Genomic DNA, 17778 nt, shown 5'->3' on the forward strand with positions numbered 1-17778 from the left:
ATCTAAATGTTTGAAGGTTTTCATTTTGGTAATAAACCATTTTCAAGAAAACTCCCAACTAAGCTTCTATTTAACTTTAAAATTATTAAGTATTATTTTTTATATTGATGTTAAGTTTCTATAATTTATTAAGTAGCTCAAAATATTATGTATCTTATCATATTTTTTGAATATTTTTTGTACTAAATTTTAAATTTGATCTTTTTTTCTGTCTCTTCTTTCCGTTTTTCAAAATTTAACTTGTAATCTACTTTCAGAGTTTCTATACATTTTTCTTTATTGTTGTTTCTTTCTTCATTTTCTTAAATTTATTTTCAGAATTATATCAAATCTTTTCTTTTATACTTTTCAAATTTCAATTTTTCTATAATTTAGTTCTTTTTTTTTCTGTCTACTATTAATCACTCTTTTGGCTTTCTTATAGATAAGTTATGATAAGTTGCAGTTAGAGTCAAGTCAAAAAATGTAGTTCGCGACTTTTTCACTTAAAAAACTCACTGATTTACGGGCCCAATATTATTCATACCCATTGACCCACCTCCGGTCCGGCACCTGTGAAGTGGAGTGATAAGACCAATCCGGTCCGTCTACTCAATGGCCAGATAAGGGTCTCATTGTGATCGATACATTTCCCAACTTGGCTGGAGTGCTCTCGCCAGTTAGAATAACGACGCAGCATGGGCTATACGACAAATCGCAGACTGCAGTTGGGTCTACTTTTGATCCTGGGACTCCAAGGAGTTATTGCTGAATATGGTGATCTGGCTGGCAATTGGTCAGTGGATTTTGGTCAGCAGAAGCTACAAATGGTGGAGGGTGAAAGTCAGCAAGTGGAATTGCATATATACAATGTAATACCCAAGGATTCGTCGTTGAATTACTATTTTATGGTGTACTCTAAGGATGATCAGTTATCAGATCAGAAGGTTTTCATATGGAAAGAAGAGTTCGATATATTGGGAAGCTGGAAGGGATTGATTGATGTCACGGCTGTACGATTTGGATACAGTACCCTGGAAGTGGAACTGCATTCGAATGGAGAGATTGAGATTTACGGCAATCCTCTGAAAATTGTAGTCTTAAGATCGCGAGTTGTGGACGAACGTGTTACTACCTATGTGTCCGCCGCCTTGGCTTTGCTGATGTTCCTGAATCTGGGAACAGTGCTGGATATGAAGCGACTGGCGGGGATTATCTGTCGACCTGTTGGCCCCGTGGTGGGTGTGGTCAGTCGATTTGTGTTAATGCCCGCCTTGGGTTTTGGATTGGGTCGCTGTCTTTGGCCGGATCAATGGCCATTGCAATTGGCCCTGTTCTACACAGCCTTGGCGCCCAGTGGTGGACTGGCCAATGTGTGCGCCGTTTTCCTTAAGGGAAACATTAATCTTTCCGTGGCCACCACAACGATCAATAGTCTGTTGGCTTTGGCCTTTTTGCCCATTTGGATCATGGTCTTGGGCAGGCTACTCTACGAAGACGATGAGCTGACGGTGCCATTTGGGCAGATATCTGGCGGAGCTGCTGCCTTGGTGGCCTGTTTGGCCATTGGTGTCATGTTGCGACTTTGCGTCCCAAAGACCACGCGGTTCATCTTCCGTTTCCTGAAGCCACTGTCCGTGGTACTCAGCTTGTGCCTGGTGGGGTTGACCGTGGGTCTCAATTGGTTTGTCTTTCTCGAGTTTACCTGGCAGGTGAGTACTAAAAATATTAGATTTGCATAAGCAAATCCCACGTAAGTAAAATAAAAATGTAGTATTCAAGTTTTTGCATTAAATTTCCAAAAACTAATGAGTTTGTGCCTTGTAGGTTTTGGTGGCAGCTGTTTGCCTGCCCCTCGCCGGTTATCTCGTCACTTACCTGCTGTCGAAGCTCCTCTGTCGATCGGCCACCGACTCCTTGACCCTGGCCATCGAAGCTAGTGTTTTGAACATGACTATGCCTATTGTTCTGCTGCAGTCTAGTCAGCTAGAACAACCGCAATTGGATCTTGTTCTGGTGGTGCCCATTGCATCTTCGTTAATGTCACTAGTTCTGGTGATTATATTCTATGGGATACGGCGTTGCCTTGGCTGGAATAAGCGGCAAGATGCGGATGGTTTTGATCATAAGGAGCTGATAGCGGAGCACGAGAGTGATGTCTACCAACGGCCTTAAGTCAAGGTTAGAAGTAGAACTTGAGGTAGTAGTTGGAGTAGCAGTAGCAGTAGTAGTAGCAGTAGTAGTAGTAGTTAGTCTTAATTTAAAAATTGTAATTTCATATAATTGTAAGCTTGTATAAGCTTCCCATATAACTTTAAACGTTAGTTCGATAATTCGATAATTTGAAAACGCGCCAAAGGGGATTTCTGCTTTGGCATGATTGGCATCACTGTTCTCATTTCACTTGGTAGCATTGGCTTTAGTTTAGCGCGGGTAAATCAAACTCAAACGTTTCTAATAGGGGCATGTTTGTTTGTCCGTTTTACATGCAAATTTGGGTTTTAAGTCAGCGCAGGGCAATAAAATAAAATTGTGTGCCAACGTCGTTCTGTTGGTCATTGCGTATGTACTAGGAATTTGGAGCATTGGCCGCTGGACAAACAAGCTCGACACTGGGGAACGCAGGAAGGTGGCGCATGATGTCATCAGTTTAGTTCGTTGCGATGCAGGCAGGACTGCCAATTACGACACACGAACATGGCATACAGTACATATAGTACATATAGTACCTATATATATATATTATATATACTATATGTATATATATATGTAAACACGAGTTTGTGTAGGGAAGAAGATATAAAAATAAGTGCTACCTTTGCCAGCCTGCTGTATAGCTGGTGCTGGTGTGCGTGGTCAACTAACGGTTCACGCGCGGAACGCATTACCGAGCCCCATCATACACCTCCTGAACCTGCTGAACCATCAACCTAACCACCGATCCCTCCCCCACCAGCCGACCTCGTTAGCCAGCCCTGACAATGTCTTTTCGGTTATAAATACCTTTTTCAAAGTTGGTAAATGACATAACGTGTACACCGTACTTTAACAGGAAGCTAACTAACTATCTTTAACTGGAACATAAATTATATTTTGTACTTCATTAGCAAACCATATAATTTTGAGGGGTTTATTAATATTATTATGGCTTGCCTGATGAAAGAACAATGTCGTTAGCATTAGGGGAAAGCTTTTGTTGGTTACTTTCCTTAGCAATTTCTTCACTATTTAAGCCTTTAAATTTCCATTTATCAAACATTACAAGGCATGTTGCTACTTTTCAAAAACCGTTTTTCGTTTCAACTCCCTTTAGCTATTTGGCCATTGATTGAATTTCATTGCTTGTTTGCTGACTTTGATTACGGCTCCAAAAAATGCAAACCACTAACCATACCGTACATGTACACCCTTTCCTTTGGCCAAAACTCGATTGCCTCTCTCTGGAGGGCCATTGAAAAAGTGACGGTGTATGGTTTTTAAGCCACACATTTAGCAGCGATTTAGTGACATTCGAGATTTCATTAGCCTCCGTATGGGATATGTGGATGGTGGAGAGGAGAGTAAAGGATGGGATTGGGTTGCTACCTATCCCAATCCCATTTCCAATCCCAATCCCTATCCATATCCTGGTGCAGCATAATATGCGATTCCATTGACCGTTCTGGCCTGCTGCTGCGCATTGCAGTTAACCCCGAAACGAACAATGCAGCAAGTACACTGCGAATAGTTTGTTTTATAATGGTTAGTTGGTTTTTTTTTCTTCTTTTTCGCTTATTAGTATTCCAGAAAATGTTGTAATCCTGCGAGGAATCCTTTTTGTTTCGTGTTAAGATCTCCTAAAGTTTTCAGTGTTTATAACTTAGAATACCCATAATTCTTCTCAGTGAACACATAGTGTTCCATTTGTGTGCCTTGCCAAGACACAACTTTGAAAAGGAGTTGCAGCAGTTTTTCGATGAGGCAATTTCATTCTCAGCTGGGCTTTTGCCCCATTGCCAGTACAACTGCACTTGAGTGAAATGTGCGGAATGGAATGGGTGATGGTTGGGGCATGACTGAGGCATGTGGTGGCTAGTGAAAAATGGGGTTGGGTGGGTGTTGGTGTAAATGGGTAAACTGCTGAAAGGGGCGGACAAAGGGTAAATAGTGGCATCAGGCGTTGGCAGTGGGGCCACAAGTCAAAGCAAAGCATTTGGTTTCGTTTCGTTTCGTGACATTTGGATGATTTCTGCCTATTTCCTGGCCAAAAACACACACACACACAGCCAATCCTCACCACCCTCCCCCCGTGCTTCCTTCTGCTTCCTTGCATTTCTTAACCCTCTGGCCGACTTTAATCGCGTGCTTGGCGCACATTTTAACGCTAGTCGTTTTCAGTTGACGGTTGCCACAGCAACACAACACGAACTGCAAATGCAATGCAAAAGAGCAGTGGGGCACAAAATTTCAGTGGGTGGGTGATGGTGGGTTGTGAAAGTGATGGCTTCGGCTGGGTGGTTGGATGTTTGCCTGCCAGGTGACAGGTGGCCAGTGGAGTGTGGGGGGTTGTGCTCGTTGCTTGGTGCTTGGCATCTAACCTATTTGGTAACCGAGGAAGGTGCGTTGGCAAATCGCTTCTCGCTGCTCTTCATTTCCTGTCTCCATTTCAAGGCACAAACAACAGCAACAGCAAGAAAAAGCGTGGAAAATCTGCCAGGAAATTCACTTGCAACTCAGATATAGGGGGAAAAAATACATAAAAAATTGCCAAAAAAAGGAGAGCAAAAAATTCAAGTCAATTATCCCCAGCACGTGTACTTAAATATTATGCGTAATTATGGCGCTCGAGATGGCGATGGCATAATTAGCCCTGTTACTTGTGTTTTCGCTTATTATAAGGAAATGTTGTTGTTGTTGTTGTTGTTGTTTTCGAATACAGTCCTCGATGTGCCAACGCATATTGAGCCGGAAAAACCATAGAATCAAAGCATAAAATACCCCTTAAATTGTCAGAAAGTTCTTGAAAATTATTACCAAAAAAAAAGAACTCTTGTTTTTGGGAAGAAAATCAAAGATTTTCTGGCTTTATTATGAAATTTAAAAATCTGCTTTGTTTGTCTTTGAAAATCTTGCAATCTGTGACCCAAAACAGGGTATAACCCATGTTGACAAATAATAATTTGTTGAGAAAAGGCAGGACGCTAAACATGTGCGCGTCTCATGAGCCAACATTTATGCAAATTCGCTTCGTCCTTTAGTTACCCTGCCGTTCCTGCCTTGTCCTTCTTGGCATCTAAACACCCCAACCATCGTATACCAACTAACCTCCAGCCAAGTGGCAAGTGCAAAGGAAACGCACAGTTGAATAATGTAAGGTTATGCTAATGTGCAGGACTCGTGGCTGGTTTGAGTACGGGTGTGGTACGCACAGGTGTACATTACACATTCGTTGCATTTGCTTTGGCATTTATGGGGGTCGCCTGTCCACCGACATCACACCATACTCATCCTACTCATCCACATTCTTAATAATAACCCACCGCCCCGCCCATCCCCTCATGGAAATGGAAAGTGCAAGTGGAAAGTGTTTGCCATAACCGAAAGCGATTAAATTAAATATTCAATTTCCTTTTGCCCAGCCGGATACATTTGAGATCGACCAGCAGACCAAAAGACTGTTTCACATTCATAAAGAGCTTTACAAATCCAATTTCATAAATTGTTATATTTTTTAATAATTTAATAATACTAATGATAGTGTAATTTGTGGTTACAAATTTGAGAAGACTTTCACTACGAATTAAGGTAATAAAACTGAATTATCATTTAAGTAGCTAAAAAAAGTTCATAAAAATCATACAGCCAAAGCAGCTTAACATCAAAAATTAATAGAAACTGTGTTTTTAACTAACTAACTATCAAAATCGAAAACAAAATATTAAACATTTTGCTAAGAAGAAAGTTTATTTCCCCACTAAGCCTAAGTTTGCGTAGATTTCATTCATTTTCTAGCAGAAACTTTCTTAAAAAAGATCTATCTAAAAAATTGATAAATTCACAAATAATTCTTATTAAAAAGAAAACGCTAATAATTATTGCAATTATCTTACAAAATATAGTTTTCTTTTTTTTGAAACTTTAAAAACCTTTTCCGATTTTCTGCTTATAAAGTAGCCTTCTAGCCTGGCGGCACATACATGCACACAACCTGTGTATATGAATGTGTGTTAACAAAGGTTTAGAAAATTTAGTTGCACTTGACAAGATGATGGACGACAGATACCGCTGCAATGCCACTCCCACTTTCACTTCTCCTTTATTTCCATTCGACATTATATGTTATAAAGTATATCGTATATATGGTATATGAGATATAGGATGGTATATGATGGTGGTTCCTGTGGGAAACCCGTTCATGGGCTAAAGGTATCTGGCTGGTAGATGGAGAGCGGTCTTGTGTCGTTGATGGCTGAGTAGGAGTTGGGTTGGGAAACGTAAACGTTGCCGCTGTCAAAATGTCGTCATTGTTCATTCATGAAATGTGCGCCTTTTTACATTTTACCCAACATCAGTAGCAGCAGTAGCAGAAGGTACGGCGATACGGCAGCAACAACAGTAAGAAAAACCAATACTAATACAAAATATCAGCAACTTCATAAAGTTCTGCAAATTGTGTTGCATACCTCAAGGAGTTAGTGTGTGCTTTTCAAAGGGAAATCTTTAAAAGTGGTTATTATTAGGTAGATATTTCTGGAAAACTATATTTTATGTTTATAAGAAGATGTTTGTTATGGAATTTTAAAGTTTGATAAAGATTTTAAGAACAAAACAGTTAAATTTTTAGATTTCTTATGGCTTGATTTATAATTTTAGCTAATTTTCTACCTTAGTCAGTTCTATTATTTATAATTACCATATAATTTTTTGGTAGAACATTTTTTTTGCGAGTGCTGCAACAACCGCAATGGCCGCAAAATGAAATGGGGGGAAAAAACGCGAAAGAAAAGGGAATTCAAACAAGAGAGATATAGAGCGAGAGAGAGAGAGAGAGGCGAAGAGAAGGCGGCGAAAGGAGCGTGTGCGTGTGAGTGTGTGTGTCTGCGAGGACATGCGACTGTATGGCACACACACTGCGCCACACTCGCTGACATCATCCGCAACCACTCATGGGGCAGGATAATGGAGAAAAGGAGCAGTGGGTATGGTAAAAGGGGGAGGCTAATATCTTGTGGGCGGGACTGGTCGCTGTTGTTGGCGTAAATATTGTCATTTGTTGCGACATTGAAGTTATTGTTTGTCCGTTTGACGCTGTTCAAATTCCCTCAACTACACGTACACTAACACACACACACAGACGTACACAGGAGTCCTTAAAGGACATTTGAATGTTTGCCTGCAATTAGGTAGATCAACTGGCAGGAGGGCGAATACCGATCGCCGGCATCGCCTTGGGGGCCATTACCACTTCCGGCTAATTGGGGGGCGAAATGCCACGGCTGTGTTTCACACAAAAGAAAACAATTAAGTATTTGCGGCATTTAGCCCATCTTGCCGCAATTGCCATTGCCACACAGCCAGTATAAACAGTGATGAAACGAAAATAGAACGTTCTTAAATTACGTTCTGCTAAAATGTACACATGTGTACATAGCCTTAACTATAGTACTAAGGCCCTGGCTTAAGTTTATAGAATATATGATACTTTGATCTTTAAAACTTAAATTGGAAATAAATTAGCATAAAAGTCTGGTAAGGACTCTAAATCTCTTAATAGTTATGTTAACCTTGCAAATAGTTGAAGTTCTCAGTGAAGTTAGAAAGCTGCTTAGTGTCCTTGCTCTCCTAATTAGCTATTAATACATTCCTTTTCTATCAAAAATAGGAGTCACATTTCTGCTTAATTTTGTTTGAAATTTAACTTAAAAACATTTCAACAAATATTTTTAAAGAAACATTTCGCCAAAGCTCTAAGTGCAGCCGTACTTTCGTATGCCCCATGCAAAGCCACATGGTTTCCTCGTGAATTTGGTCTTGCCACCGCCTCGGCTTCTTGAGTCTTAGCTTGTCTTTGCCAAGCTGCCTGACGTATGCCACTTGCCACTTGCCACCCGCCCCGCTGATTTTCAATCCTCGATACCCGGTCTCCCCGATTCCCAACATCCCCGGACTTGCCGCCACTGTTATCCTGGCCTGGTAGATGGCATAGCTGGCGTGTCCCTTTTGCAGCCTTTCTGGCCTGGGTTTGTGTTGGGTTGTTGGGCTGTTGGGCTGTTTGTGCCTGTTCTTGGGTTCTTGGGCCTGTTCTTGGGCCTGTCCCAATGACCGAGTGGCGGTGTGTCGCGTCGCGTTGCCTCGCTCTCTCTTAGCCGCAGAATCGTAGAAGTCGCAAGACAGCCGATTTCGAATCCCGAATATGTCGAATATACCGACCATCACGACCGTCACGAGTCCCTGTAAGTGAAAAGTGGCACAGGCCGAGCTCTTTCAACGAGGAGTGACGAATGCCAATCGAGGCTTTGCCGAAGTCACAAACGAATGCCACACGAAGCAAACTCAACGAAAGTCGCACTCTGCGGACGCACACGCGCTGCGGCAGCTGACAGTTTCAGTAAACCACGGAGACGAACGGATTACGGGTAACGAAACAGCACCAGCAGCAGCAGCAGTAGCAGCAGCAGCCAGAGAATAAAATAAAAGAACAAAAAAGCATACACCAAAAAAAAAGTAGAAAGAACAAAATACAAAAAAAATATTTAAAAAGAAAAGATATAAACAGAAAACTTCAAGAGAAACCTCGAACAGAGCTATGAAATTCCAGCAGGCGAGAAAACCTCGAGCACTAAGTCCTGTTTAAAATGAAAACCAAAAAAAAAAAAGTTCATACACTTGCCATGCCTTCTAGATATATATATATGTACATATAGTATATAATATATATATATCTAATATACAAGTGCCTTGAGCTGTGCGCAGGAAGGCAGGCAGGCAGACGAGCGAGGAGCCAAGTCCAAAGAAAGTTTTACATAAGTTCTCCCTCCTCAATCAGGCACCTTTTTTTATATATTTTTTTTCCGTGAGTGTGACCCAAAAACAAAAATAATCAAAAAGAAGAAGAAGATGAGGAAGGCAAGAAGAAGAAGCAGCAGCAGCAGCCATCCCAGCTAGAAGGAAAGCACAAAAATCAAATAAACTATATAGCTGCGCTGCCCACAATCTATATAAAGTCCCAAATCCCAAATCAAGTGTCTTCAAATGTGTGTGAAATCTTCTTAAGAAAACTTGTATTTTTTTTGTGAACTCCAAATTTCGGTTAGTTTTTTTTTTGAATTGTGTAAAAGCGCGTGTTTGCCATGGCGTATACTTGATGTGGCCGCAAGCAGCAACGATTGCGTATACGCCTAGTGTGCCTCTCTCTGTGTGTGTGTGTGTGTGTGTGTGTGTGCGAGAATGTGTGTCTGTGCTTCTTGTGAGTGTGCGTCACACACAACGTGTTACGCAGAGTAACCCCTCGGACCCCCCCTCGTAAGCCCCTCGTTGAAAAGTCTTGGTTTGTTGTTTAGACCAAAGTGCTCGGAAAAGTAGGCAACGAAAATGGTTACAACAAATTGCAGGACACACACGCACACACAGACGACAACACACTCACACACACACACACATTTATACACTTTTATTTGGGATATAAGGAGGGTAAAGAAGAAGAAGAAGAAGCAAAAGCAGAAGTTGACTATGTGTGTGCCGCGGACTTTCGATTTTTCGTGACTCGGTTTTCTTGTATATGTTCTCGAGTGTCCTTTGTTGTTTCCTCTTTCTGTTTTTGGTTGGTTTTGTTGGCGTTGTTGTTGTTACTGTTGGCGATGTCGCCCCGCTTTTGCCCCTCTTGGCCCTCATACCACCCGTAACCCCTACGAACTCCACTCTTTGTGGATTTCGCCTGCTGTTTAGGTTATGTGTATCTGGCATGTCCTTTTTGCCAGCCTTTTCCTTTTTGGAGCGCGCATATGCGCTAGCACGAACCTAAAACGAAACGAAACTCAACACAACGCAACACAACACACAACACAATTCAACTTAACTCGCCCCGAAAATCAACAGAGAACAAAAAAAAAAAAAAAAAGAATGTAGAAGAGAGAAAGAGAGGAGGAGTGGCCAGGCGAGGATTTGGCTAGAAGCGGACATGGGGCATGCTGGAAACTCAGTCAGTCAGCCAGTCAGTCAGTCAGTTGGGCGCCTCTTTGCTAACTGGGTACAGCTAAAAGCCTCATCCTGCTTTTGCTTTTCCCTTTGCCTTTGCCTTTGCTTTTGCTGTGCTTTTTCCTTGCTCGAATTCGAGTCGATTCGAGTCGCGCGTGTGCCATATCGCGTTTCTGTTTCGTGCTGTGCGCAAAAAGAGCCGAGGCCCAATATGGCTCGGTGGACTGGGTACTCAAAACTAGTGGGTTCAGGGGACTGGGTACCGGGTTACCGAAGACTGAGGACGAGGCCACGAGGAGCCCTCCAAAGAGCTAAAAAAAAAAGAGAGAGCGCACTCAAAGCGACACAGAGAGAGAGAGAGAGAGAGAGAGGTAGAAAATTAGAGAGCGTGAGCCAGAGTCTCTGGCGTAAAAGGGACAAGGGTGTCTCAAATTGCCTTGGTTTGGCTAAAAAAAAAAACGGAAAAAAATACAAAATTGTGCAACGCTTTAGAAGTTTGAAGTTGATGTCTAGTGAAAAATGTATGGCCTTATATTATGTACTTAGCTATATATATATATATATAGAAACCCTATATATCAAGACACAGCATTATAGGCAGGCATGACTGCCAGTTAATTGCCTGAAAATCGGATAATTGTAATTGTTCATATATGATTTACAACAGCCATTAATGGCAGTTATTGTCACGAAAGTGCTGTCATGAAACCTGAAAATGATTATAGTCCCTTCGAAGGTTTATTAGTTAGAAAATTAACTTTTAAGGATTATTTTTTGGCTTTAGGTTGTTGAAAGTGATTTAAGATAGCTATTCAAAAGCTAATAAATACCTTAAACATCAATGTTTTGAGGTTACTATGAAGCTAGTTAGTCATATGTATTTTGTTTTTAAAAGTAATTTGAATTATCTTTGATTTAGATACTCGTATATTTAGATTTGGATATAGCAGCATCTTAAGGCTGAAATTTGGTTAATTTCAAGTTTTTTGTTACTAACTATGACTATCTTAACTAGCAGTTATGTTTAAAATCAATAAATAAACAGTTTGAATATAGTTTTAGGAGATTACCCAGAGGTATTCTGTGCTTAAAATATATATATATATTTTAATAATTATTTAAAAGCTAGACTTGTCAAGAATAATGCAGAAGAATAGCTTGCCAAATTATGTAAAAGAACTGAAAGAATGAAAGCATTTCTTCTACATATTTTTAGCAATTAATATTAGCTTATTTTTTTCTTATTTTTTTAGAATTACTTTTAACAAAGTTCTCTGCCTTCCCAAATCGTTCGTTTTTCTTTCTCCTTTTATAAGCTTATGTGCAAAGTTTTCCGAGAACTTCTAAGTAGCTCGTTGAAAACGAAAGGACACGCAATTGTGGCCCATAATCGAAAGCGAAAATGTTCCTTTCTTTGGCCAAAATCTATAAACTTTCGACGCACTACCAACTGTCATTCGTGACTGTGTGACTGTGTGTTTGTTTCGCGACTTTTGGGCGCTAAAAAAAAAACAAAAGAAGCAAAAAAAGTAGAAAGAAGTAGCAGCATTGGGACCGGTCGAAAATGGGGCTACGATAACTTTGTGGCTCGGCCAAGGCCCAGCGGGTTAGACCGGGGCCCATGGCGATTCGATTCGGTTAAGCATTCTCACTTGCCCACCTTTGCCTATGATTGCCAGTTCTCGTCCTGGGGCGAAGGCGCCACAGGACCCCCATCCCATGCCAAAACCATGAAACACCAGCAGCAGCAGCAGCAGCAGCAGTCACTGTTCCATCTACCCTCGGGCTGTGCGTGTTCAATTGGTTTTCCTTTCATTGTTCAGTGTTTGCTAGGCTAGCCCCCGCTCTTGTTTGGTTTTCGGTGTAAAAAATTTACATAACCCAAATTGCCGCATAAATAAATTATTAAATACGTGACGTGCAAATGGTCAAAGACCAGGAGAGACCGAGAGACCCAGTCGAGCAAAGCAAACAGAAACTCAAATGCCATGTGCTGTGCAGTTCTCTGTGCTATTGTGCGAATCCCCCAGGGCTTGCAATCAGGACGCAATCCAATAAGGAGATTGTGTTCTCGTTCTCGTTCTCGTTCTCGTTCTCGGAACTATTGCCCATATGTGACCTGCGACAAATCGAATGTCGAATGCGGAGATCCTCACTGGAAATTCAATTAGGAACCAAGGCCACGGCTATTTGCTATGATTTGCTAGTTTTTCTTTATTCTCTTTTTTTTTGGGAAATGATCGAAGAGATTTTTGTAATTAAAGTAGAATTGTTAGTTCTTTGCATAAATTAAGTCAGAAATAGTACAAGGATATAAATCCCATTATTTAAGTTTAAAACGTTCCATGTGAATTGGGTGAGACGTTGGCAAATGTCCCTTTTCCCAGATCCTATAATTTCGATAATAGCTCCACGATTTCTCGACTCCCAACAATTACTCTATTGACCTGATTCTACTCAAGAACCGCAAAATACTATAAATTATAGCCATCAAAGGGATGATTATAAACTGTATGGATAGAAAATCTTATGGTTAGAAAACTCAAATAAGGACTCTATAAGGACTACTATTTGACCACTGAAAATTCCCCTACTAGTGACCCCAATCCAGTTAACATATACACTCACACTCACACTCATTCACTCTATTGTTCCCAATTTGTTTCGTACATATGTAGTATTTATAAGGACATTAGAAACGCAGTGTGTGTGCTAGCTGGTGACGATTTGGTGACCCCGCCACAACTTGAATGGATAAAGTTTGGATCGATTGGTTGGTTGGTTGGTTGGTTGGCTGTACAAAATGCTGTCCGAACCCCCTCCTGAAAAGCGGGTCAGCAGCATGATTTGTGATTATAACCAGTGTTCCATATTCGTGGCTCATAAGTTATGAACGCAGTCGGTCTTGACCAGTCCAACTGGTGCCAAATGTCCACCGAAACGACGAAAGAAAAAAAAAAAGAAACACAAAACTAATGGCCCACTGTTGCAGTTTGAGTTTTGGGTAGGCAAAGCTAGTAGGAAAGCAGTGGAAAATCGAGAAAGGCATCGGCTTTATGACCTAAAAATAGAATAAGTCTCTCTCTTAAAAAAAAAAAAAAGAAAAAGACGAAAAACGACAGCGAATAGCGTTAGGCGAAAGGATAAGCGGCGAAAAAGGGGTGGTGTGGAGTAGCACAACAAAACCTGTGTTGACAACAACTTAAGTTTTCGGGGTGGTGTATATGCCATAAGGCGAAAGGACCTCACACATATACTAATGCTGCTCCTTTTTACGGCAAATTCGAGTAAAAGGAAGTTGCGGCGAAGCAGACAGCTGCATTTGTCGCTCCAAAAAATATAAATGGAGTTTTAGCCAGAGAGTCAGGACTCTCGTAGCTCGTTGTTCGGTGTTCAGTACTCAGTGCTCGACGTTTTCCTACCCCCCCCCAATATAACCTTTTGTGTCCTTTGTAGCCTGCTCTGCGTTTCACGTGCGCGCGAACATTGCATAAACATAAACAACATCGCGACTGGCAGCTCTGAAGCTCTGCTCTGCATACCAAGTTCTTTTTTTTTTACTGTGTAATATCCAGTGAGATATTATAGGCAGTGTGACCAGTAATTTTTTTTGTTCAAGTGTAAAAAGTGCAAGACATAAAGTGTGTGTGTGAAAGAAAAAACCTAAGAAATATATACAAACGATATTTACATATATATATAATATATAAAACAAAATGTTTAAAAATATAAAAATTGAAAAATAAACAGAAAATAGAGTACACTCAGAAATATTTCGAATAAAAAGGCAATAATAATATTTATTGACTGAACAGTTTTCGTGTTGCTTTACTTACTGAATTACTGAAATTACTGAAAATTCGTCCTTCCGATATATAGATATTTTGTTCTCCTTTTATGGATGAGTTTTCCATTTTTTTTTCAAATTTTCCTTTCGAGTTTCAACAACTTGTTCGCTTTTCCGCAGGCGACGCTGGCGAAATTGAAACTAAAACCGCAACAGAAACCACAAATAATAATAATAATATTAGCCATAATATAGCAACAGTTAAAAACACAACCAAAATAGTCAAAAAGAAATTACAAAATAATAATAATAATAATAATAAACCGTAACAGCTCTGGGAACAAAACGCAACGTCGTTTGATGAAAATTTTTGGCAACACGTCGCGTCGTCTTGGTTGTTGTTAACCACATCCTGCTAACGCCAAATAAAAAACACAAAATATATATATATATATAAATAAAACTCAACTTTCAATAATAATACAGATTAAACAAAACAAAACAAAACCAACAAAAAAAGCAAAGAAATCTAAAAAAAGTAAAGAAAACACAAAAAAAAAACAAAACAAAATAAACAACAAATTCATCTTCTACTTGTTCTACCGCTTCAACTTTATTCGTCTTCGTCTCCGTAATAAATATATTTAAAAAAAATATACATATATATGTATATATATATATATCTATATATATATATCTATATATGTGTGTGAGTGCGTCGCGTGTGTGTTGGTGCCTGTAAATGTGTGAGCCACAACAACAACAGCAGCAGCCAGAGCCTAAGCAACAACCACAACAACAGTAGTTAACAGCAGCAACAATTCTTAGAAGCAACAACAACAACAACAATACAAGCAAGCACCACAACAACAACAACAACAGCAACAGCAAAAACAACAACAACAACCACAATAGCAACAACAATAATAAGATCAGCGGATAGAGCGAGCAAGGCAAGCACAACATCGATTGACATCGATTAACGGTAAGTTATCGATAGAAAAATTTGACAAAATCAATTTATTTTGTTTTTATAAAATGTATGTATTAATTTATTTCATTTAATAATTTAAACAAAAATTATGATCTTAATCCATTAAGATCGTTAAGGTTCGACTTTTGCCGAACTTTTCTTTATGCACTTTTTGTTTATTTTTTATTAAAAATTTTAACAATACAAAGATTTCTATATTTCTGGGTTAGACAATTTGTCTACCCTAACCTAGGCTTATAAAGTTTCAGTAAAAATTTGATTTATTTTATGTGAAATTTTTTGAAAAATTAAGAAACACATAAGGAGGCTAAAGGGTTTTTATTTAATTTTCAAGAAGTCTTTAAGTCTTGGCATAGTTCAGTTCTCACTTCAAAGAAGTGTTTCTAAACAAATTTTAGTAAGAAGAATCCTCTTAAAATATCAAATCCTGGTGGAATAAACTTATTTAAGAGGAATTCAAGATAGCCCAAGAGCTTTCAGAGCCTTTTTAGTAACTTTTTCCTATTATTGGTTATTTAATATAGCATACTTAAAAGGGCAACGGTTAGTTAATAATATAGCATACTTAAAAGGGCAACGTTTAGCTATAAAAATCAATTAGACCTGGTATATTGTTTATTCTATGATTTCAATGTCTAAATAAGATAAATACAAGTGTGAACTGAGTTACTAACTGGGCGACTTGATGAACTTGGCTTGATTATGTCATGCCTTCTTGGTGAAAATCCCAGTTAACCAGGCCCGACCTCAAGACTATCAATGGGGTATCTGCGCCCCTTTTTCAGTTCCTTTCTGCTCTGTTCTGTTCTGTTCTGTTCTGTTCGGTTCTGTTCCGCCCACTGGCACGCCCCTTGCTTTTGGGCTACAACCTTTTGCTGGCTTTTGGAGGGCAAACTTTCAGCTGCCAACAAAGAAGAAAAAAAAAACATGAAATAATAGAAAAGAAGGAGGGGCAAGGGGGGGAGGCGGAGTGTGGTGTATCCAAAGGAATTCCTTTGCTCACGCACACACACACACACACACACATGTGTAGAAAGGATATTCGTTAAGAGAAGGAAACCGAAAAATGTATTGTTGTAGTCCGCGTTTGTTGGCGGCAACAAAAAGAAAAAAAAAAGAACGTAATGAAAGAGCAAGCACATCCTCTCTCTCGGCGCAGGTGAGAGTATCCTTGTTCGTCCTGGCGCTCGTTTTCTCACTGCCTCGTCGTTTCGTTTGCGCTCTCTCTCTCTCTCTCTCGTTAGCCCCATTTTGCTCTCCCATGCAAAATTCATTGACTAACAACATGCAAACTTCGTTCAGTTTTTTGTAGCTGTTTGTTTTATTCATTTTTTGTTCGTTGCTTTTTTTTTTTTAGTTAGTTTCTTGAATTTTGTTCAACAATTAATAGGCAAATGGGAAATATTATATTTTTCAAATCGATACTTTGATTTGCCTGCAAACAGGCTGGCACTTTATTTTTCTCTGCCCTTTGTTGCTTGGCCTGTCATGTGTTTGGCTTTGTCATTTGCATATTGACACAAATTCCGGTCTGGTTTTTGGGTTTCTATATATATATATATTTTTTTTTTCTGCTGTTTTTCGCATGACTCATCATCAGCGCCAGTGACTGGCCAAAAATTAATTCGGCAAACAAGAATTTTGCGAGTGTCATGAATGAAACAGACACACATAAATATATGCTCATATTGGCACATCACTTGTGCTTCTTTCTCAGTGTGTGTGTTTGTGTTTGTGTGGGTACGCTCTTCTATGCTTTATGCAGTGTGCTAGTGTGTGTGTCTGTGTGGCGAAATATCGAACTGACCTACTTTTATGCTCGATACACACACACACACACACATACACATAAACACACGCAGGCAGTCAGGCAGGCGGATTGGCAAATGGAAAAAGAGTGCTTTGACCTTAGTGGAGGCTGCTTATATAAGACCAATATCCGAATACCACAGGACAAGACCTAACTGAAACTAGCTTAGAGTGAGATCTGTTACCATATCATCAAAGAATCTAAAAACAAATTCTTTTAAGATTTAAAAATAACTTAGGAAGCCTTAAATTTACTGCCAGAGAGAGCAATACTTCATAATAAAAACAAATTCAGCAGAAATAACTGAAAAAAAAGGGAAAAGCAAGTGAAGTAAAAAATCAAATTAAGATCTTCTTAAATTAAAAATTCTGCACATGCCACTGTAAACAATACACACACACACACACACGTATGTATATGGTGTATGTGCGTGTGTGTTTTTGTTTTTTATTGATTGGCCATTGTTTTTTTTCTGCATTTTACTTTTGATTGCATTTCATTTAATGCGAATTGCCGTCTGCGATAATCCAATTAGTCAGCTGTTGAGGTTTCCATTACGATTTCGACACAGCCAACCCAGGGATCAATGTGCTGGCCAGCATTTGGTCTTAACTTGGCTCTATAACCATTAACTTAAGCATTAACTAATGGCCAAAAAAAAATCTACTTTCAGCATCGTGCTAAGCGGCGGGCGCTAATCGAACATGGCGCCTCGGATATAGTTGTAGCTTTAATGTAGCAGGCGACATCCATGTGCCTCATGTAAGTATATCCCATTAATATATATATAATCGTATACATCCATTAAGGTAGTTGTAAGTCAGCTAAAATTATGTTTAATCTGAGTTAAGAAAGGAATTAAGTTGCTTGTTGAATTATTTCAATACAGTTTGTACATTGGTCAAGCACTTGATGTTTGAATTGAATTAGAAATCGATATTGATTAAGGTCAATCGAAGAAAATACAAAGTTTTATATATATATTAATATGTTATTACAATTTTCAGGCCTTGGAAATCTAAGGCTCTCATCGTT

At 39.4% G+C, this 17778-nt stretch overlaps 1 protein-coding gene across 1 annotated transcript; it reads left to right on the forward strand.

The window, feature by feature from the left end:
• The first annotated feature begins 329 nt into the window (after positions 1–329).
• On the forward strand, positions 330–14344 carry LOC108103798 (P3 protein). The gene is made up of 3 exons (XM_017209479.1): positions 330–1691; positions 1807–2160; positions 14272–14344. Exons 1-2 carry the CDS (start codon positions 678–680, stop codon positions 2152–2154), a joined length of 1362 nt encoding a protein of 453 aa, XP_017064968.1. The 5' UTR covers positions 330–677; the 3' UTR covers positions 2155–2160; positions 14272–14344.
• Positions 14345–17778: the final 3434 nt, after the last annotated feature.

This window comes from Drosophila eugracilis, unplaced genomic scaffold, assembly GCF_018153835.1.
Source record: "Drosophila eugracilis isolate 14026-0451.02 unplaced genomic scaffold, ASM1815383v1 contig_408, whole genome shotgun sequence".
NCBI lineage: Eukaryota > Metazoa > Arthropoda > Insecta > Diptera > Drosophilidae > Drosophila > Drosophila eugracilis.